The sequence below is a fragment of the Pelophylax lessonae genome (genome assembly GCF_965119305.1).
Source record: "Pelophylax lessonae genome assembly, chromosome: 9".
NCBI lineage: Eukaryota > Metazoa > Chordata > Amphibia > Anura > Ranidae > Pelophylax > Pelophylax lessonae.
The window spans coordinates 127,897,446-127,920,535 of NC_138776.1; the positions used below are offsets into that span (position 1 = coordinate 127,897,446).

The 23,090-nt window shown below is 41.1% G+C and overlaps 1 protein-coding gene across 1 annotated transcript in view; it reads left to right on the forward strand.

The window, feature by feature from the left end:
• Window positions 1-23,090, forward strand: part of KIF20B (kinesin family member 20B) — a 197,980-nt gene that overhangs the window by 153,911 nt on the left and 20,979 nt on the right. Inside the window, exons 23-29 of the mRNA XM_082266726.1 lie at window positions 683-808; window positions 1,950-2,089; window positions 4,854-5,009; window positions 9,797-9,973; window positions 15,170-15,295; window positions 18,281-18,394; window positions 20,050-20,253. Coding sequence (XP_082122852.1) covers window positions 683-808; window positions 1,950-2,089; window positions 4,854-5,009; window positions 9,797-9,973; window positions 15,170-15,295; window positions 18,281-18,394; window positions 20,050-20,253 — 1,043 coding nt within the window. The remainder of the gene's footprint in view (window positions 1-682; window positions 809-1,949; window positions 2,090-4,853; window positions 5,010-9,796; window positions 9,974-15,169; window positions 15,296-18,280; window positions 18,395-20,049; window positions 20,254-23,090) is intronic.

A 23,090-nucleotide genomic window follows, 5' to 3' on the forward strand; every position in this document is an offset into this window, starting at 1 on the left:
AAATACACTTTTTTTTACACTTGTACTGACTAGTATTCAAATCTTTTTCTTATCCCTCAATTTCTATCCATCAGTCAGCTAATGTCACCCAAGTGCTGAGGGAGAGGGGCACAGAAGGGTCAAACAAGGATGCTGTGGAGGCAACAGACATCCTCCTTATTAACTGATAATTCCATTAGTTGTTAGGATGCCAGTGTCTAGGAAGTTGTAATAGTGCGTAATGAAAACATGTGACTTTGTATAACTGAAAGGCAGGCTTGATCAACCTGCTGGCTTGTATACTGTACATATTTTTATACAGTTTTAGGCATTTTGCCAAGGCACCCCTGAAGAAACCTCAAGGCATCCCAGGGTGCCTGGGCACTCTGATTGAAGTAGGCTGGGCTGGGATATACATGTAGAAGATATAACCTTATAGATTGTGAAATAATTAGTGCTTACTAGGTTTTCATTTAGGTCCAGAATGTGGACCATCCCTTGTATGAGCCTCTGTTCTGTAATGCATTTTTCTTATATTCATGTATAATACAAAATCTGCTCATTATGGATACTGTTATAGAATCTTAAATTATTTTACTGAAGTGCTTTAGCTGTGAAAAAGTGTGCTGTACTAGAGTTGACATAATTGTTGCACGAAGATATGGGGAAGGGCGAAAGCTGAAGCTTCTTCTGTCTGTCTCAGATGTGAAGGGAAAGGAAAAGATAATTGAAGACATGAAGATTACACTCCTAGAGCAGGAACAGACTCAGGAAGAACAAGAGCAGGCACTTGAGGCCAAAGTGGAAGAATTGGAAAAGTTGACTGCAGGTATGTTGTCTTGGAAAAGTAATTAATTTGATAGAAGATTTTTTTGTTTACTGCTTTTTAATTCACTGAATGTGGGTTATTCTGATCAGCGGGCCCTTTATATACCATTTGTTATATATAAAATGTATCTGTAATGAATAACTGAAAAGTCCATTCCTATTACTACGGTAGCCTGTGCAAAAGCTACATTGGTAGATACAGTGTGTATTTACGACCACTTACCTGTAGTTGCATTATTAATTTGTACAGCTCAGGAATATGGGGGAAAATGCTAAATTAAGGCATATAGTACCCCTGGGGGGAATTGAACATAGGAGCCCAGTGAGACCTCAGTGACTGTGGTACTAATGCGAAATGTCAACTATATGTATCGGCCATTGTTCCCTCTGTATAATATGATACTTAAATTTGTACACAGCTCTGTTTACTATAGGGGTAAGGGTGCTGACTGGTTAGCCTACTGGAAGTTCACAGTATTTAGTCAAACCTGATTGCAGCTTTTTAGGGTATAGCCTAAATATTAATGTGCAAGTTGTTTATAGACTGGGCCCCAGTTACCTACTGTGCATAAAGATCATTAAAGTGGTTCTAAAGCCTAAACTATTTTTAACAATAATGCTTTCACTGCATTAAGGTAAATAATGTCCAAGTAACTGTATTGCCCTTTGTACAGTACCTGTATTGTCCTCACTTGATCCAGCCCTGTGCCCAACTGGAGTGGCTCCCCCCCCCTGGTGTTACAGGCTTTGCTGAAGCAGCTCCTGCTGCTGTTAGTCAAGTCCTGTGATAATAGGAGCTACGGGGAGGGGGGGGGGGGTGTTCCGAGGCCAAGCTGCACTGTCTGAATCAATGGACGCAGGCAGTGTGGCTCAGGATTAGGCCCACAGGTAGGTTAAGTGGCCTTCTATGGTGGCACACTGAGAAGAGGAGGTGCCATGAGCGGGGGTGGGGGGGGGGGGTGCAGAATAGGAGCCAAAATAGACTTTACAATCACTTTATTGTGCTCATATACAATACATATGCAGTATCTCACATTTAGGTTTTTATGTAAAGACCAGATAACACGTCCGCACCTTTTGCAAGTGAGCATGTTATACTAGCTTTTTTATTCCATATGTGATGTGCGGTTTTCTTTTTGCAGAATTGGATTTGTGGAAACAAAAGTATAAAGAACATGAAAAAATCCCCAGTAAAGAAATCTTAGCAAAGATAAGCTGTGAGACTAATAATAACATAGAGACTGTCAGCACAGAGGTCACCAAGCTACAGACACAGCTAAAAGTAAGTTTACAACTGTTGTGTCAGACATTTTTTATTGATTCCTGTGCTGATCTATATCCGCAGTAATGACCATGGATTCTGCATATTACCGCACATTTTGAGGGTAATTCTCTACCCCCTTTCTTTCTGTGCTTTTCCATGTATCTTTTCTAATTAAGACTTTAGTCATTTACAGACAGAAAGCTGCTGGCGGAATGGTTCACTTCTCATTTTGGGTAGTTTTACTCTGCTGTCTGTATTCGGGCAGTTCACTTCTTGATACGAAGTTGGACAAGTATGGTACCTCATGTTGCTTTGAAAAGAATGTAATCCACGCTATGGAAAAGTTTAATAACAGGCTGCAGCCTCCCTCAAATATAACCCAAAGGCTATATTGTATAATGTAGAGAAGAGAAAGAGAGGGAAATGGCGCTGCCAGGTGAAATGGGAAAAAATCTCTAGGAGAGAGTGTAGGGAGAGGAGGTATACGAGAGTGTAAAATTAATAACGATAATAAGGTGGTATGGCAGAAGCCAATGCGATGTCACAGATATCACACAAGTATAAGATAATTAGTATTAGGAAAATGACTAAATAGTGGTGGTGATGTCACCAAGAGGTGAACAAGATGGGTGAATAAGTACAAGGTGTGTATAAATAATCCTCAAAAGTAATATAAAAGTGACGCTGTGCACAAAATATGAATGATTGAGTGACAATGTGCCAGCAGTGATAATTAATTCCTAATGCAAAAAGTCCATAGACAATGTAAACGGGTGGTGAATCCTCATGCGGTAATCCCAATGGTGGCCCTGTGAGGGGTAAAGTGGTGGGGTGCTGGTACTCCCTTAAGTAAATAGCCCACTCACCAGACATACCCACCCTACACATGGGTATAGAGCGGGTATATATAATGTAGTAGTGTAATCCCTCTGATGGATCGTGATTCCCTCGGGAGATCCTGGAGTATAGGCCGGGTAATCCCTGTAAGGTTCCGGGGTACTCCGGGGGTCCTATCAGGGGTTCCTGGATATCCTAGGGATTCCTAGTGGATGGATCCACGCTCTGTGTGGGGTGCTAGCCCCTAAGCTCCGGGGATATCAGCGGGGTATCATCCATATGAAGGGGGAAGGGGCTGGGAATGCCGCTCAGGTGTGTGTCCGATCTGGTGCTGGCTAGATCCGCCGTCCGGAAAGGTTCATGTAGAAATGTGGAGCCGCACACAGGTAGATGAAATCAAAAAAAGGTAGTCTTTATTCTTCAAAATAATCCAGGACAAACAGACAGTGTGGGGAACAGAATATGTCCAAGGTAGACGCGTTTCACGGCACGAACGGCCGCTTACTCATTACCACGGGGTGTTGGGGTGGATGAAGTCATCATATAGAGTAAGGAGAGGGCAACATAGTGTAATATTGCAGGGTATAGTTTTACATAAACAGTAGAAATGGGTACTCACAGTCTCCAAGTGAATATACAGCGATAAAAGCAAGTCTCTGGAACACAGTGCGTTCCAACGGTAACAGGATGTGATGGCGCCGTACGCGTTTCGTCATTGTCCCTCTATGATTCATATTTTGCTCACAGTGTCCCTTTTTATATTACTTTTGAGGATTATTTATACATACCTTGTACTTATTCACCCATCTTGTTCACCTATTGGTGACATCATCACCACTATTTAGTCATTTTCCTAATACCTGAGCATCTTACCAATGTCATTCACCTGATATTTTTCACGTTCTCCGTCAGCGATTTATTTATATTATTCCTTGCGGCACTTGGCACTTTAATAATTTTTTTTTATTTATTGTATATTCACTGTACCATTCACCTTATTTATTTGCTTATATTTATTGCACCTGCCACTTTATATCGTTAGTGCTATTTTAGATATACTATTTATTAACCTGACGTGTGTGGGTTTACATAGCCATTACATTGATTTGCCTTCTATATCTCATTATCTTAATTTATTCTTTTGCTTGTTTGTTTATTGCACTAGTCGCTTCATATTATTTGTGCAATATTGGATTTACTGCCATTTATCTTATACTTGTTTGATATCTGTCACATCACATTGGCTTCTGCCATACCACCTTATTATCTTTATTATTAATTTTACATACTTGTATACCTCCTCTCCCTACACTCTCTCCTAGAGATTTTTTCCCATTTCACCTGGCAGTGCCATTTCCCTCTCTTTCTCTTTCTCTTCTCTACTTCATGTTGCTGTTTTGGGTAAAGAATACTTATTTACTCTTCATACTTATTAAATCTTCATTTATGGGCTTGGCTCTATTTAAATCCTGTATAATAATAATAATGCATGAAAAGATGTCCAGATGTCACACAAGTATGCATGTCCCTTTGTCAATGTGCATATGGACTTTAGGCAGATTGTGTATTTTTATATGTCTATATCTAGGACAGAGAATCATCTTGATATGACACTGTTGTTAATGGTGAATGAGATTGATGTCTGCAACAAAGACCAAGATATCTTCTGCTATGGTCTACTGGTTAGTCAAGCTGTCCGCAGTGATGGGCCAATAGTGAACGAAAGAAAGTGGTAGCCGCTGGGCCAGAGCCTACAGCTACATAAGCTGGCCAGTGTTTTGATAACGAGGATGCCTGATTTTTTTGGCGCTTGTAAGACACTTTATAGAAAGTCTGGAAGTGCCCATTAAGCAATGCAAGTAATAATTTATTAAGCCCAAAGGTATGCTTTAGCTTGAAAATGCCTAAATGTGTGCCATTGTGATTTTACTTTTATTGCTTGTAGGAGTTTGAAGAAAAATACAACAGTGACAGAAAGAAATGGCTAGAGGAGAAAAAGACTCTCATAGCCCAGGCTAAAGAGTCTGAGAACCATAGAAACAAGGAAATGAGAAAATTTGTTGAAGATCGAGAGCGTTTTATAAAGCAGCAGAGTGAAGTGGTAAGAAAATGCAACGTTTGGTATTTTTAATCTGAAGACAATTTTCATGAGCCATGTAGTCATGCCAGTGATCACTAATGGTTGGATTGCACCTTGCTAGCATTAAGAAAAGTGTTATTAAAATAAAGCAAAACCTACTTGACCTACTGTTCAAAAAGTATGCTTTTGTTTAGGTCTTTGCATCATGGTTTCTCAAACCTCAGATGCTGTAGTTGAGTGCTAGTTGAGTAAATTACCTTCTGACCTGTTTTTTACTATAACTGCATTGCTGTTGTAGAGTTCTCCTCACTTCCTGTTTGGTAAAAAGGTTGTTCTATGGGACAGTGAGTAAACAGAAATCTTTCCAACAGAGCCATGGGTAGCGTTTAACCACTTTACCACTAGAGGATTTTGCTGTCTTACGTCTGGGCCACTTTTTGCGATTCGGTGCTGTTCGACTTTAACTGACAATTGCGCGGTCGTGCGACGCCATACCCAAACTAAATTTACGTCCTTTTTTTCCCCACAAACAGAGCTTTCTTTTGGTGTTATTTGATTACCTGTGCGATTTTTACTTTTTGCGCTATAAACAAAAAAAGAGCGTACATTTTGAAAAAACAACAATATTTTTCACATTTTTTTATATGAAATTCCCCCCCCCCAAAAAATGTAAAAATCTAAAATTTTTTACATTTTTGGCCAATTTGTTTTCTGCTGTCTGTTTGGTAAAAAAATTCACAATAAGCGTATTTTGATTGGTTTGTGCAAAAGTTATTGCGTTTACTAACTAAGGGAAAGATTTCTGTCATTTTTTGGTGTTTTTTTTTTTAACCAGTAATGGCGGCAATCTGCGATTTTTTTTTTTTTTGCGGGACTGCGACATTGCGGCGGATAGATCGGACCCTTGACTGACATTTTTGACACTTTTGGGGGTACCAGTGACATTACTGTAGTAATCAGTGCTATATATATATATATATATATATATATGCACTGTTACTGTAAAAATGACACTGGCAGGGAAGGGGTTAATTTTTTGGAGAGGGAGGGGTTAATGTATGCCTGGTGCTTACTGACGTGTGTGGGGGGAGGTGACTGTGTGACACAAGGACAGATCCAGGGTTCAGCTATGCTGAACCCTGCAATCTGACCCTGCCTGTCACTTAGGAGATCCGCCCGCTTGTGTTTACACAAGCAGGCGGATCTCCACACTAGATCCCCAACGATCGGGGAAGAGCAGCGGCGATCGCCGCTGCTCCTCCCCTGGCCCGACTCCCGCTGTGACTGAATACAGCGGGAGCGAGCCACCGAGAAACGGGAGTGTCTGATGACGTAGATCTACGTCGTCAGACGATAACGAGCCACTTTGCCGCAGTACTATCAATGTAAGCAGACGGCAAGTGGTTAAACCTGACGGGGGCTCTTATTTTTTACTAATTAATCAAAAATGTAAAAAAAAGTTTTGGCTATAGATGTGCTTTAAATATGAGCGTTGAAACTTTTGGTTCTGAAAGTTCTCTCTCGAAACCTTTTCATTGCTATTAGATCTTAGTGTGGAAAATATGACATTGGTCTCATTCACACCTGCTTTGCTCTCTGAAGAGCAATCCACATTCAGATTGCTCTTCAAAGTGTCTTTGCCAGGCGATGAGTAGGTGTTGTATCGCCTCCTCACTGCCTGCATCAACCCCCTGAACTCAGCACTACCGCATCATAACCACGTCCACCAGTAGAATGGGTTGTGTTCAGCACACCGTAGCCCCCCCCCCCCCCCCAAATAAAAGTGACGGGGTATAATTTCTGCCGCAAAGCAGAGCACTGTGGTATATGAACACCCCCAACCATTTTCTCTGCAGCTAAAGGGGGTAGAAGTTTTGGCCCCCAAAGTGCTAGTGTGGACAAGCCCTTTGGGAATAAAGTGTTTTAAATGCTTTGATTTTGGGATAAAAAAATGTTTGAAGTTTTTGGACTTTCTCAGCTAGATGTAGCTAAATGGGGCCAAATTGGCTTTCTGACTTAATATTATATTTGTTTTCTGTATTAATATAACTGTTAAAAAAAAAATTAAAGAAGCGCTGTTTAATCAGAGTATAGCATTGTCAATTAAACTTCTGGGATATTGACTGGCCAGTTAAGTAGCAGAGGGGGTTGTTAATCAGTTTCAACTGCTTTTCACTAGTTTTGCATTTGGCTAGGGTCAGTGTCCCTACTGGCAGCATGAGGCAATACCTGGACCCTATAGAGAGGTTGCACAGGAATTCCAACTCCTCCAGGATGGTACAGCAATATGTTCCATTGCCAGAAGATTTGCTGTGTCTCCCACCACAGTCTCAAGAGCATGGAGGAGATTCCAGGAGGCAGGCTGTTACTCTAGGAGAGCTAGACAGGACTGTAGAAGGTCCTTACCCCTTAAGTAGGACCGGTATCTGCTCTTTTGTGCAAGGAGGAACAGGATGACCACGGCCAGAGCCCTACAAAATTATTTCCAGTATGCCACTGGTGTGAATGTCTCTGACCAAACAATCAGAAACAGACTTCATGAGGGTGGCCTAGGCGCCCAACATCCTCTAGTCGGCCCTGTGCTCACTGCCCAGCACTGTGAAGCTTGATTGGCATTTGCCATTAAAAAACAGAATTGACAGGTCCACCACTGGCGCCCTGTGCTTTTCAGATGAGAGCAGGATTACCCTGAGCACGTGTGACAGACGTGAAAGGGTCTGGGGAAGTCGTGGAGAACATTATTCTGCCTGTAACAATTGTTCAGCATGACCGGTTTGGTGGTGGGTCAGTGATGGTCTGGGAAGGCATATCCATGGAGGGACGCACAGACCTCTACAGGCTAGACAATGGCACCCTGACTGCCATTAGGTATTGGGATGAAATCCTTGCATCCATTGTCAGACCCTACACTGGTGCAGTGGGTCTTGGTGCACAGCAATGCCCCGCCGCATGTGGCGAGAGTACGCAGCCAATTCCTGGAGGATGAAGGAATTGATACCATTAAATGGCCCCCAAGCTCATCTGACCTAAATCCAATGGAAGACCTCTAGGACATTCTGTTCAGGAGCTCAGTGATGCCCTTGTCCAGATCTGGGAGGAAATACCCCAGGACACCATCCATTGCCTCAAAAGGAGCATGCCCCAATGTGGACAGGCATGCATACAAGCACGTGGGGGCCGTACATACAACTGAGTACCATTTTGAGTTGCCGCAATTAAATTTCAGCAAAACGGACTAGCCTGCTGCATCATTTTTTCACTAGGATTTTTGAAGTGTCTTTAAATTCAGCCCTCTCTAGGTTGACACTTTTCATTTCCATCAAATGATGTGGCATCCTTTCCTTCCTAACATATTACCCAGTCTATATCAGTATAAATATCCAGCGTAATACTTTTGCCCATTGAGATCTGATGAGTTTTCAATGTGTTCCTTTAATTATTTTGAGCAGTGTATTTTATTAATAAATCTTAGTAGTGTTGTATTCCTTTAACCACTTGCCTAGTGGAGACATTTTTGATTTTTTACATTTGAATATATATTTATTCTATAGTGGAGTTCCGGCAATTTTTTTTTTTACCTGCGATAATCTCAGGTTATCTACTGTAATCCAATTCCGGCATGTTCTAAATGTAGTCTTTTTTTTTTTATATAGTTATGAATTGTACTCCTAGTAACCTCTGTAACAAGAACGCTCCCATCTTCAGTGTGGGCATCTGAAGCCCACTCGTACCGTCTTCTGGGATATGGTGCTGCTGACTGCCAAGCATGCACCTACTGATCTTGCGCATGCACAGTGCGTACATAGTGCGGCACACTTATTGAAGTGGAGAATGCCCATTGACTCCTTAGATTGATGACACTTATATCTTAGGAGCCAATTGGCGGCTTGATATAACATACCTCGACACAGCGAGGTACAGCGGAAGTGAGCTATTTACTGACCAAAAAGGTAACCTGCTTTCCAAAAAAAAAAAAAAAAACGGACTGTGATTTGCAAAGCTGGAGGCCGAACATCTAATATAGGGTGGAACTCTGCTTTAATATCAGTTAAAACCCCCCCCAAACATATATTTTCTAAAAACCTATATTTTTTAGCAAAAACATATATTAAAGTTAATTTTAATGGACACAAGTTACATTTTTTGGTAAAAAATAAAAGCTGAGGTTGCACGTTGAGTAAATGGATACCAAACATGTCGACCCTGAAAATTGCACACATCTGTGAAATGGCGAAAAGTCTTGGTATCCAAAATTGCCCATAGATGACCCTTTAAAATCCCTTACAGATTATCGGTTTAGAGTTAACCCTGAAAAATGGCCCTAGAATAGTGAATATGTGTAGTAATGGTCTTTTGTTCATACATAAGTGCACCCGACACGTGTTGTGCATAGGAGTGGGGGGCTTTGAAATTTTTTAGGTTACTTTATTTTATTTATTTTTTTACACTTAAAGTAGAACTATAGACAAAGCTTTAATTTTATTGTTTATAACATAGGGGGCCTCCTAGTCCCCTGTGTGATAGCATAGCAGAAATGGTCGGTCCTCATTAAGGAGACATCAAAGGTCTATTAATGCCAATTAAGCTGATCAAGCACAAGTTGTCAGCATTGTCACTATATTCAATTATAGTCAACACATTAGGGACTTTACCAGTACCGTATAAAAGAAATATGTAAGTCATTTAGAAATCTTCATGTTCATTTTGTTGAATTACATGGTAAAATGCCAAATATTAGAATTCACTGAGTATTAGACCTCGTTTTTTTTTTTCAGCTTGTAAAATTCCATATTTTTGCTTTCTTTCAGGAGCAACTCTCAACTCAGTTGGCAGAAAAGGACAGTACTCTTCAGAGCTGGCGCAACGAGAGGGACACGCTTGTCTCAGCACTTGAAATCCAGCTGAAAAACCTGCTGGCCAGTAATGCTGAAAAAGAGCGAGAAATCGAAAATTTAAAAAAATCCATCAATGCCCAAAGCAATGAGGTGAGATACATAAAGGCAAACGTTTAGGATTTGTCTCCTCTTATGCTGCTTCATTCTATAGAATTTTTGGATTTTAGTCCTTGGCACCACCTAAGAAAGATTAGGGTTAGCTTGTGGAGTATTGGTTAATTGGAAGTATTGGTTAATTGGAGAGGTTTAACAGCACCTTCATCACATTTCATTCTAGAGATTCCCGTGCCACATAATGGACAAGAAAATAGGATTTTTGTACTTGGCGCAAAAAAACGTTTTCTAGAAGTCTGTTAGGAGATACAGGTCACTCCCCTTTGTGTATATGCTCCTGGTAATGTTATGTCACGAAAGTGAGGCATGCTTGGATAAGGAGGGGTTGTACCAGGCTGCCCGCAATTATATTGTTTGCCAATCCTCCTGTAGGTGTCAGTATAACCCCACCACTTTCCAAATTCCTGCGTCCCTTAATGGACTTCAAAAAATACATTTTACAGTAATTACAAAAATCTAGAATTTTAATATTAGAATACTAAATGTCTTGCATAGCAGTATGACCCAGTATTACATGTAGATTAAAGACAACTTTAAAGGGGTATTAAACCCAAAACCAAAATTTTAATATATGACTGCAACCATTTCACATGGGTTACATCAGTTCAATCATGTTTTTTGCTAAGAAAATAATTATGAATACTGATTCAGGTTACATCAATTTACATCAGATTGCACATTAGTTTTCAGTTCGGTTCATTTTGCATGTGTGCTTTTTTATTTGTTGGAAGAAAATAACTATAGGTGGCAATTTGTCCCTGAGCATACTGGCCTACAAGTTGGTACCACTCATTGTACTATCTAACAGCTGCTTTAAGCATCTTAAAGTTTAACAAGCTACTAGCAGCAGGGATGGATCGGCACCTGTGCCTTCTGCCCACACCTAAAAGCTGGAGCTTCACGCAGTGGGGCCAAATGCCCATTGTGAATGGGGTAATAATGAAAACCTGTAAAGGAACCGACAGTGAAAGGTACCTTAGTTAGGCCTGTTTTACACAGACTTCAGCTTTTTATAAGAGCAGTGTGAACCCTAAATGGGAGTGTTGATTTGTCACTTTAAACAAGTTGTTAGCAGGCTTTCAAAAAGCTTTAAGTAGAGCTGAAGCCTTCTATCAGCTTGTTTAAAGTAACAATCAACCCTCTGTTTAGAATCTGTGTTCAACAAATACAAATTGGAGCTGAATGGTACTTTAAAAGCTTCAACATCACTTTGCAAATGCTTTGTAAAAGTTGCTTGTTCGCAATGCTGTTATACAAGCTTAAACAAATGTAAAACAATGAGTCACCTTCTGTTCTTGAGCATGTGATATTTTAAGCCTTCAAAAATAAATAAATGAACAGTATCAAAAAATACATCTGATGTCCAATGTATCAGTAAGTCCCATTCAAATGATAATTGCTAAAAAAAAAACAATAGGTAAGTGAACAGGTACTGGTGCCATTAGTAACTGATAAACATGTGACCACTTCCAGATGACCCCACATGGATGCACACTCACCACAATGGATGGACCTTCTATTACTAGTTAGGCCTCACTGCACTCCGGGGATTGGATGTAAAGTATCGGCTTGGGAACACTGCCTCAACTAATTTCGTCTGTAATTGGACATCTTTCAAAAGACCTCAAATTACAGACAAAACTAGTAGTGTTCCCCAGCCGATACATTACATCCCATCGCTGGAGCGCAAGCCAGCTTCAGCTCTCGAGGCGGCGGGTATGTTCCTAGTGCCAGTTCTCAGGCACATATACATGTGAAAAATAGTAACTGCGCTAAGCCTAAGAACACAAGCAGCAGCTGTAGTGGGAGTCCCTAAAATCAAATATGTAAAAGGAGAGCTGCGCTAAACTGATGTACCTGATAAGTAATCAGGATAAGCGTACAAAAACCACAACTAGAATAAACCAGTATATAGCAAAACAATCTAAAATCAAAAATCAGTGATGTTCATAGAACTGAACCTAATGCAACATTAAATATGCACAAAAGTCCATCAATTGTTAAAAGTCCAAATTAGGAGAAGTGGATAAGCAAAGAGGGTGTCCAATGTGGAAAAGGAAGTCCTTCACCGCAACTATGTGCATGAATCCACAATCCGTGCCGCATGCATAGATCTCACACTAGGCTTACCGGAGCTCAATGGGTAATGAGCATGTCATACACTCCATCCGCTGTGTAAACTGGCTGGTGTCATGGGACCTACTCAGCATAGCAGGGAAGCCTCACAGTACCGCTGCCTCTGGATACACGATACGATACGAAGCACCCCAAGCAGATATATCAACCTCACAGCGATCCACGAACCCAGTGAAGAAAAGGGGAGCACAATAGCGTAGTACATATAGGCAGTTTATTGGAATAACGGTTAAAAAGACTTACATGAGTAAAAGGAAACAAGCGCTTGTAAACAGATAACCCGCTGCCGCCCGGCTTCCGGGTTGCGTCGTGGTGACGTCCGCACGCCTTCCCAAGGGATTTATGCACATAGTTGCGGTGAAGGACTTCCTTTTCCACACTGGACACCCTCTTTGCTTATCCACTTCTCCTAATTTGGACTTTTAACAATTGATGGACTTTTGTGCATATTTAATGTTGCATTAGGTTCAGTTCTATGAACATCACTGATTTTTTATTTTAGATTGTTTTGCTATATACTGGTTTATTCTAGTTGTGGTTTTTGTACTCTTATCCTAATTACTTATCAGGTACATCAGTTTAGCGCAGCTCTCCTTTTACACATATACATGTGAATTTGGTTTAAATTGTAAGGTTATACAGTGGGTACGGAAAGTATTCAGACCCCCTTAAATTTTTCACTCTTTGTTATATTGCAGCCATTTGCTAAAATCATTTAGGTTCATTCTTCTTCCTCATGAATGTACACATAGCACCCCATACTGACAGGGATATCCTGGACAAAAACCTTCCCCAGAGTGCTCTGGACCTCAGACTGGGCCGAAAGGTTTACCTTCCAACAAGACAATGACCCTAAGCACACAGCTAAAATAACGAAGGAGTGGCTTCACAACAACTCCGTGACTGTTCTTGAATGGCCCAGCCAGAGCCCTGGCTTAAACCCAATTGAGCATCTCTGGAGAGACCTAAAAATGGCTGTCCACCAACGTTTACCATCCAACCTGACAGAACTGGAGAGGATCTGCAAGGAGGAATGGCAGAGGATCCCCAAATCCAGGTGTGAAAGACTTGTTGCATCTTTCCCAAAAAGACTCCTGGCTGTATTAGATCAAAAGGGGGCTTCTACTAAATACTGAGCAAAGGGTCTGAATACTTAGGACCATGTGATATTTCAGTTTTTCTTTTTTAATAAATCTGCAAATTTGCTCTGACATGCATTGTGATCTGGAAGGTCTTAAGCCCCGTACACACGTACCGATGGTCGGCTTACAAATGTTCCTCTTTTCTCCCCGGGATGTCGGTGTCTGCTGAAAAGTGCAAAGACAGCACAAGGACAGCACAAGAATTTTGTCCGCCGACTGCAGAAGTGATGTCATGTAATGGTTAACTTTCCCTGTGTTTTCTATTTTCTGAGCATGCCCAGTCTTGCAAATCTGCGGTCTGTCGGCCGAATTGTGTACTGACAGGCGAACAATCGTCCGTTCTGGTGTCGGCATACAAATATTTTCATGTTTGCACGAAAGACTTTTGTCCGCGGATTGTGCGCAGACATCTGTCGGAGGCACCATACTAACACGCGTACAATCGGCAGATCCTTCGTCCACCGACGTTTGTATGCCGACGATCGGTACGTGTGTACGGGCCTTTATATAGACAAGTGTGTGGCTTTCCTAATCAAGTCCAATCAGTATAATCAAACACAGCTGGACTCAAATGAAGGTGTAGAACCATCTCAAGGATGATCAGAAGAAATGGAAAGCACCTGAGTTAAATATGAGTGTCACAGCAAAGGGTCTGAATACTTAGGACCATGTGATATTTCAGTTTTTCTTTTTTAATAAATCTGCAACAATGTCAACAATTCTGTGTTTTTCTGTCAGTATGGGGTGCTATGTGTACATTCATGAGGAAGAAGAATGAACTTAAATGATTTTAGCAAATGGCTGCAATATAACAAAGAGTGAAAAATTTAAGGGGGTCTGAATACTTTCCGTACCCACTGTATGTGGTTTAATAAAGTTGACTGCTTTACACAATGAACCTGATACTGTTTTTTGAGTGGCGGTGTTTGGCATTGGAAGGAATTGCATCCTGGTTCATGTGAATGGTCAGGTTGGTGGCAAAAGACACAGTGGATCCAACCAAAAAAAGCGCAGCAATTCACTTACATTTTGTTTTTTAGCAACTATCATTTGAATGAGACTTACTGATACATTGGACATTATTTTAATTTTTTATTTTTTTTTGTGCTGTTCATTTATTATTATTTTTTTTTACTTTTATATGTGGCAAACTGTTTATAAATGTTGCTTCACATGGTAGCACAGTCTATATACATTTCTAGGGTTCACGAATGTGGAAGTTAGACACATTTTTGATGTTTGCAGCAGCCATTTATCACTTTCATTCATCTGTGTTCCCTTGTTTTGGTTTTTATGGCTTTTTTTGCTTTTCCTGTGAGGCAGTTTTCATTATTGTTTGGTACTCATTGCAGCATACACTTTAGATTGGATGGTGCTCTAGGTTAATAAATGATTCTCTGAAGATTTATAGGTGTTTGCACGCCCCTTATCCTACAAACTCCTGTGTTCTACACTTATTTTACAATTGTATTAACGGCAAAGAGGTTCACTTTAGCTTTAAATCAATGTGATAAAGTCATAAGAAAATTTAAGTTTGGGGGGGGGGGGGGGGGGGTTTGTCACATATGATGCCAAGGAGTGCATGAAGCAATGTTTATGGGCCAATTACTGTAAAATAAACATTGCCCTCAACCTTTTTGAATGTTCCTGCTAGCCATTTGCACACATGCAGATTGCTCCAGATTGCATTTTGTTACCACAGCCAAATCCAAGAAAAACTTCCAACTGACGATTGAAGGATAATATTGTCTGTCTGTATTATAAACAGTAAAAAAAAAAAACATGCCTCTTACTTATGTGGGAAGTGCATACTACTGCGAGGATTCACTTTTCCTATCAATACTAAAACATTTGTTTTGAGAATGTTTGTGTGACTATCCAAATTCTACCATAGGATTTTTCACAATTGGAAGAAATGAAGAGGCAGCTGGCTGCTAGTGAAGCCACCATCAAAGAGCTGCAGAAGAAACTCTTAGAAGCGGAACATAAACCATCCTCATCTGCCACTACATTAGAAATGGTAAGGCCTGAAAAAACTAGTAATGCCCTGCAGAGATATGATTTTATGTGAACGTGCAGAAAATACATTCTCATTTTAGTAAGAAAAAAAAATAAAAATTGGTGAGAGGGACTGCCGATTAGAAGAGAATTTGTAAGGTGTAAACACGTTACAAATGTGTAAGAAAAAAATAAAACTGGTGAGATAGACTGCCAATGTGAGAATTTGTAACGTGTAAAGTAACCGCAGCAACAAAAAGTAGCAGTATGTCCCTATTTGTTATATAATAATTGTTATTTATCTGACCACAGTAATTTTAAGTTTGTTGGTTGCCATCGTTTACTGCACTTTGAACATCTTCTTTGAAATGCTTTTGTAAATGTTCCAGTTTTAGTGACTAATTCTTCCTTTGTGTACAACACATGAAATACCCCCCACACACAATGGAAGCTAATGATGTGCAGGAATACCTCACTGTAACCTTGATTTACAAACCTCCAGGGCTGGCAAGAAAATGTTGCAAGAAAAACACAGCATGCAGATTTGTTGAAAAACATATATTGGTTTCAATCCAATCAGTCACTGAACTGGTTGGTTTCATAATTCAGCAATTACATGGGAAAGAAGACCATCTGGACTGTTTGGTGCATCTCTTGATGTAGTATTGATTTAGTTTGTATGGTGAATTTTTAAAGTGAGCCTTTCTTTTGCTTGTGCAAGGAAAGTCTACCAAGTTCGCTTACACACAGCTCCATGCTATTTATACTTACTTTCCTGCTACTCCATTTGCCCATTAGAGTCAATGCAAGAACCCTACTTAAAACTATGTTGATTTATTCAAAGCTTTTGTATGGCCTAGAACTCTTCCCCCACTCCTATGTGAACTCTATGGCAACTGACCTTGCAGGCACCCAGTTCTGTATCAGGAGTGGAAGAGGAGTGGGATATACATAAAAGTGAGTACACCACTCACATTTTTGTAAATATTTTATTATATCTTTTCATGTGACAACACTGAAGAAATGACACTTTGCTACAATGTAAAGTAGTGAATGTACAGCTTGTATAACAGTGTAAATTTGCTGTCCCCTCAAAAACACTCAACACATAGCCATTCGTGTCTTAACTGGTAACAAAAGTGAGTACACCCCTAAATGAAAATCCAAATTGGGCCCAATTAGCCATTTTCCCTCCCCGGTGTCGTGACTTGTTAGTGTTACAAGGTCTCAGGTGTGTTAAATTTGGTGTTATTGCTCTCACTCTCTCATACTGGTCACTGGAAGTTTAACATGGCACCTCATGACAAAGAACTCACTGAGGATCCGAAAAAAAAGAATTGTTGCTCTACATAAAGATGGCCTAGGCTATAAGAAGACTGCCAAGACCCAAACTGAGCTGCAGCACGGTGGCCAAGATCATACAGCTGTTTAACAGCACAGGTTCCACTCAGAACAGTCTCGCCATGGTCGGTCAAAGAAGTTGAGTGTACGTGCTCAGCGCCATATCCAGAGGCTGTCTTTGGAAAATAGATGTATGAGTGCTGCCAGCATTGCTGCAGAGGTTGAAAGGTGGGGGGGTCAGCCTGTCGGTGCTCAGACCATACGCCGCACACTGCATCAAATTGGTCTGCATGACTTTCATCCCAGAAGGAAGCCCCTTCTAAAGATGATGCACAAGAAAGCCCATAAACCGTTTGCTGAATACAAGCAGACCGCAAACCGTTTGCTGAAGACAAGCAGACTAAGGACATGGATTACTGGAACCATGTCCTGCAGTCTGATGAGACCAAGATAAACTTATTTGGTTCAGATTGTGTCAAGCGTGTGTGGCGGCAACCAGGTGAGGAGTACAAAGACAAGTGTGTCCTGCCTACAGTCAAGCAAGGTGGTGGTAGGGTCATGGTCTGGGGCTGCATGAGTGCTGCCGGCACTGGGGAGCTACAGTTCATTGAGGGAACCATGAATGCCAACATGTACTGTGACATACTGAAGCAGAGCATGATCTCCTCCTTTCAGGGACTGGGCCGCCGGGCAGTATTTCAACATAACCCCAAACACACCTCCGAGATGACCACTGCCTTGCTAAAGAAGCCGAGGGTAAAGGTGATGGACTGGCCAAGCATGTCTCCAGACCTAAACCCTATGGAGCATTTGTGGGGCATCCTCAAATGGAAGGTGGAGGAGCGCAAGGTCTCGATCATCCACAAGCTCCGTGATGGAGGAGTGGAAGAGGACTCCAGTGGCAACCTGTGATGCTCTAGTGAACTCCATGCCCATGATGGTTAAGGTAGTGCTGGAAAATAATGGTGGCCACACAAAATATTGACACTTTGGGCACAATTTGGACATTTTACCTTAGGATTAGTAATTTAGACATTAATGGCTGTGTTTTGAGTTATTTTGAGGGGACAGCAAATATTTTGTTATACAAGCTGTACACTCACTACTGTAGTGTTATCACATGAAAAGATATAATAAAATATTTACAAAAATGTAAGGGGTGTACTCATTTTTGTGAGATACTGTATGTGCTCCAATAAAAGGGTACGAGAGGTTAATCTTTCCAGCAGCCTTACAGAGCATCAGAAGAGTTAAAGGAAGGATAGTTGGATGATGGCAATTGATTCTAAACAGAGGTCTTCCACCTGCTTCCTTGTTTTATTTAGCAGGTGCAATCTGATAATGTGCTGTGAGCATTGTATTTGAATAGTTGCACAACAGTCCACCAAGTGGTGTAGACCAGTGGTCCTCAACCCTGGCCTACAGGGCCCACTACCAGGCCAGATTTTCAAGATAACTGAAATACATCCCAGGTGATATCATTTGCTGCTCAATGATTGCAGTACTCTAGTCTGCATCTCCCCAAGGTAATACCTAAAATCTGGCCTGTTAGTGGGCCCTGTAGGCCAGGGTTGAGGACCACTGGTGTAGACAACAGACATGCATAACACTGTTGACATTAAGTAGAATGATCAATCTACAGCACTGATCTTTCTTTAAAATACAGGTGGAGAAGACACAAATGCAAACCACAGAAAAACCTGAATCGGTCAATTTGTTAAGCAGAGATAACAGCAAGGGTGATTCCATAAGAAGTGATGTTTCCACAAGTGACAGCAAGGTTAGTAACTGACTAGGAAGCGTATGGTTAAGAAAAAAAAAGTGAATAAAATATATATATATTGCAGTGATTTTTAAATGCACATTCAGAACATGTGAATGTGGAAGTGATTGTAGACCCTCACATTTATCCAGTGAAGTGAATAGCCTCAGATGCTACATAGAGATGAAACAAATTCTTCCCTTATTTTTACTTTTAGATCGGCAGTCTTTCCTTTTCTGCACCCTTTAAAAAGTGTGGATCTTGTTAAAAAATCTTTCTTCATCTTTCAGCAGTACCTAGGGGTGGGTGGGAAGACTGAACCTACACTGTGTGAGAGCTGATTGGAGGAAAGGGACTCACCTTCCCCCTTTACATAGGCAGAGGAATGAAGGAACACGCAAGGCTATATTCTGAATAGACATGGTTCCTGCTTATCTCCCTCTAAGCTCCCTCCCCGACACAAATTTGGAACTCATGTGGTATCTCATGTGTCTGAGAACTTTTCAGAAGTGCTGATAACAGAGGAAGAAAGCACCAGAGAGAAACAACACTTAGAGCTTTGGAGAACGATGAGTAAAAGAATAAGATGTGTAAATACTGGAGATATATGTGCTTAGATCAAATTTCATGAATGGAATAAAATCACTTTAAGCTTGTACTTAAACATCCCATGTAAAATTAAGACCAGTTACTCTTCATTACTTCATCACTCTTCATTTCTCAGCCTTTATACAAATGCTCTTTTTAGACTAAAACAGTGTTCTCTAATTCCTGTATTATGAGGGCGCATCCAGTATTAAGTGTTTATTCCTAAAATAAAGTTCTTGAACGTATTGTTAAAATTAGTTTATATTCTTAAAGTGGTTCTAAAGGCTCAAGGTTTTTTTACCTTCATACATTCAAATTATGAAGGTAAAAAAACCTTCTTTGTGCAGTACCCCCCCCCCCCCCCCCAATACTTACCTGAGCCCCATTGTGACTCAGCGATGTGTACAAGATCCTCAGCTCTACAAGGATTCACCTTCCTCATTGGCTGAGATAGCAGTGAAAATTACAGCCAGTGAGCAGCGAAAGGGGGCTCTGTGTCTCAATAGACAAGCAGTTCAGCAGCACGGGAGCGAGCCTTCTTTAGTGCCCCCACAGCAAGCTGTTTGCTCTGGCTGCACTTGGCAGGGAGGAGGGGCCAGGAGGGCCGGTGGGAGACCCAAGATGAGGAGAATCAGATCTACTTTGCCCAAAACCACTGCACAGAGCAGGTAAGTATAACATGTTAGTTTATTTAAAAAAAAACCTGCCTTTTAAGATCACTTCAAGATTAACAACGTATACACTTAAACTTATCCAAAATTTCAGCCGTTAGCGCTGAAATAGTACAGGCGAGAACTGCAGTCAACATTATCCTTTAAGGGTAACAGAACTGCTGTATTACTAGCTGAGCCCTGTAGGCCTGTTCCCAGACATGCCATTGCTGGCTTCTAGACTCACCTTTCTACTATGTAAAAATTAAGTCTCACTGCAAGTATTCTGTTCCCCCTATACAGACTAAGATATAGGCCCCCCTTTTTTCCTGCCAGTAATACTATGCTATGCACAGTGCTGTTACCCCAATCATTGATAGTTAATTATGCAAACCTTCAAAACGCCATAATTTTCTATTTTCTTTCTTTTTTCAGGATGGTTCTGAAACTGTTTTGGACTCCTCTATGATTTCAACTGAAAATGGGAAAACCAGCAGGTTCCCTAAGCCACAGATGGAGATTAGATTTAGCCCAGTAAAGCCAAACAGAATGGAAGTTAAACATCATGGTGATGACTTGCCAATAACTGTGAGAATTGCTAGAACATCAAGAAAGAGAAAGAGTGCTGAAATGGAGCAGGTAATTTCATTTAGTTCTAATACTGATTTCCAAAACTGTTCATACATAATGCATAAGCAGCAATTATTGTGGATGGTTTCAAAAGCTATTTTTGAGAAGTAGCTAAACTGAATGGGCATGTCGTGAGTTAGTGAAAGCACTGAGAAACTCACGTGACATAACTTTTGGAGTCTGCAATCAGGCATATTTTCCATACTCTATTTAATTTTTAAAACCGATGAGAAGCAAAATGTCCACAGTCACTGACCTCAGTTGCTGTTTTGTGTGGACTTGCAGCCTTACTGGACACTGTATTTCTCAGACTTCTGATATACAGATATTGTTTTTTCAGCTTTGACATTTTAAAAAAAAATGCAAGAACTTAACGGTTTCACTTTTAGGGTTGTATATTAGGAGGTATCATACTCTGCAATCATAAAGAAAGATTCCCTAAGCTCATCACCAACATTAAGGGGGAAGAATGTTATGTAATCAAGTGCTGAGCAGCTTTACTGAATGATGCAAATTTAACTCCTTAAGAAAATAAGGCATGTTTAATCACTTAGTGAGGAAAAGGAGGCACACCAGGCTACATAAGGTATTGGGTTTAAGTGGTTGTAAACCTCAGACATTAAATATGAACAAAGCATATCCCTTTAGAGTGTGCACTTGTCTCAATTAAAAGCACTAAGTGTAATTTCTTTCTGCTGCTTGGTGCCTCTGCTGTCAGCAGGAATCACTTCTGACAAGTTTTCCTGACACCAAAAGAAAAAAGGTAACAGAGGAAGGATCTCCAGCTGATTGACAGTTTCAGCTCTGTGCCTGTGTGTTTTGTTAAGTAGAGTGTGTCCCTTCCCTCCAATTAGCTCTCAGAGCTCTCCTCCCTTAGCTTGACAGAGTGTGATTTCAGCTCCCCGTCCCTGTTTTCTGACAGCTCAGACATTCTGTATAAATTCTGCACTTTGAGTAGATGTAGAGAAGAGATGGCTGCAGATAAACTGGTACAACTTATGTAGGTGGATTTGTTTAATCTCTATCTCACTCTGTATATGTAAGGGCTTACAACCACTTTAAATGCCATCACCTTATTTCAGTGCTTTACAAGTATTTGCTTTCCACCTGGAGTTTGTTACAGAGCTTGAAAAAAATGTAAAAATTACAATTTTCACTTACTGAAGAACTGCTATACTCAGGACTTCTGTCCGGCATATTAAGAACTTCTTGGGACTTGTCCACCTGGGAATTTGTCCTCCTTCCATGGATAATCCACAACTTTTGAGGAGGATTTTCAGATGCCTAAATGCTGTCCCGTTTTGTCCTTTTGAGGCAAGTGCTCTTGGTGGTACTGCCAAGTCTAGAGTGTTCCTATGGTACTTTTTATGTGGGAGGATGCCTTGACTTCGTCCTCACCTCTATCTGGTGGCTGTATATCATAAGTCTGGAGCTGGGCCTCGCCTTCATTCCTACCAACCCTTTGGGGTTGCTTCTTTTGCACTCTTAACACCTTAATCGCCTTTGATACTGTTGACCACCCCCTCCTTCTCAAAAAACTCAGTTTGCTCGGTCTCCGTGACTGTGCTCTCCACTGGTTTGAATCTTACCTATCTCACCGCACCTTCAGTGTCACTTACAATTCCACTTACTCCTCTGCAACTCCTCTTACTGTTGGGGTCCCCCAAGGTTCTGTCCTTGGACCGCTACTATTCTCAATCTATACCTCCTCCCTGGGTCAGCTAATAGCCTCCCATGGCTTCCACTACCATTTCTATGCTGATGACACCCAAATCTACCTCTCTACCCCTCAGCTCACCCCATCAGTCTCCTCCCGCATCACTGATCTACTAACAGACATATCAGCCTGGATGTCTCACCACTTCCTCAAACTGAATCTATCTAAAACCGAGCTCATAATATTTCCTCCTCCACGTGCCCCTTCCCTGGAATTCTCTGTCAAGATCAATGGAACAACTATTAGTCCTTCCACACATGCCAGGGTGCTAGGGGTAACCCTGGATTCTGCACTGTCCTTTCAGGCTCACATCCAATCCCTGTCCAAATCATGCCGCCTTAACCTCCGCAACATCGCTAGAATACGGCCCTTTTTAACCAATGACACCACCAATCTTTTAATTCACTCTCTGGTTATCTCTCGTCTCGACTATTGCAACTCCCTCCTCATTGGATTACCCTTACATAGATTATCCCCCCTTCAATCCATAATGAATGCTGCTGCAAGACTTATCAACCTTACCAACCGTTCAGTGTCCTCCAACCCTCTCTGCCAATCCCTTCATTGGCTTCCACTCACCCAACGAATAAAATTCAAAGTGCTAACAATAGTTTACAAAGCCATCCACAACTCTGCCCCCAGCTACATCACTAACCTGATCTCAAAATATCAACCAAGCCGCTCTCTTCGGTCCTCCCAAGACCTCCTGCTCTCTAGCTCCCTTGTCACCTCTTCCCATGCTCGCCTCCAGGATTTCTCCAGAGCTTCTCCCATTCTTTGGAACTCTCTACCCCACTCTGTCCGACTGTCCCCTAATCTATCCATCTTTAGACGATCCCTGAAAACCCTTCTCTTTTAAGAAGCCTACCCGGCTACTAACTAATAACGCTGTTTCACTTGCTCCATCAGCTCATCCCCCACAGCTATTGCCTTTTGTATCAATTCACCCTCCCTTTTAGATTGTAAGCTCTAACGAGCAGGGCCCTCTGATTCCTTTTGTTCCAAATTGTATTGTAACTGTAATGTCTGCCCTCATTTTGTTAAGCGCTGCGCAAACTGTTGGCGTTATATAAATCCTGTATAATAATGATAATAATTAATCACAATTGACTTTGTGGGATTGAACCCA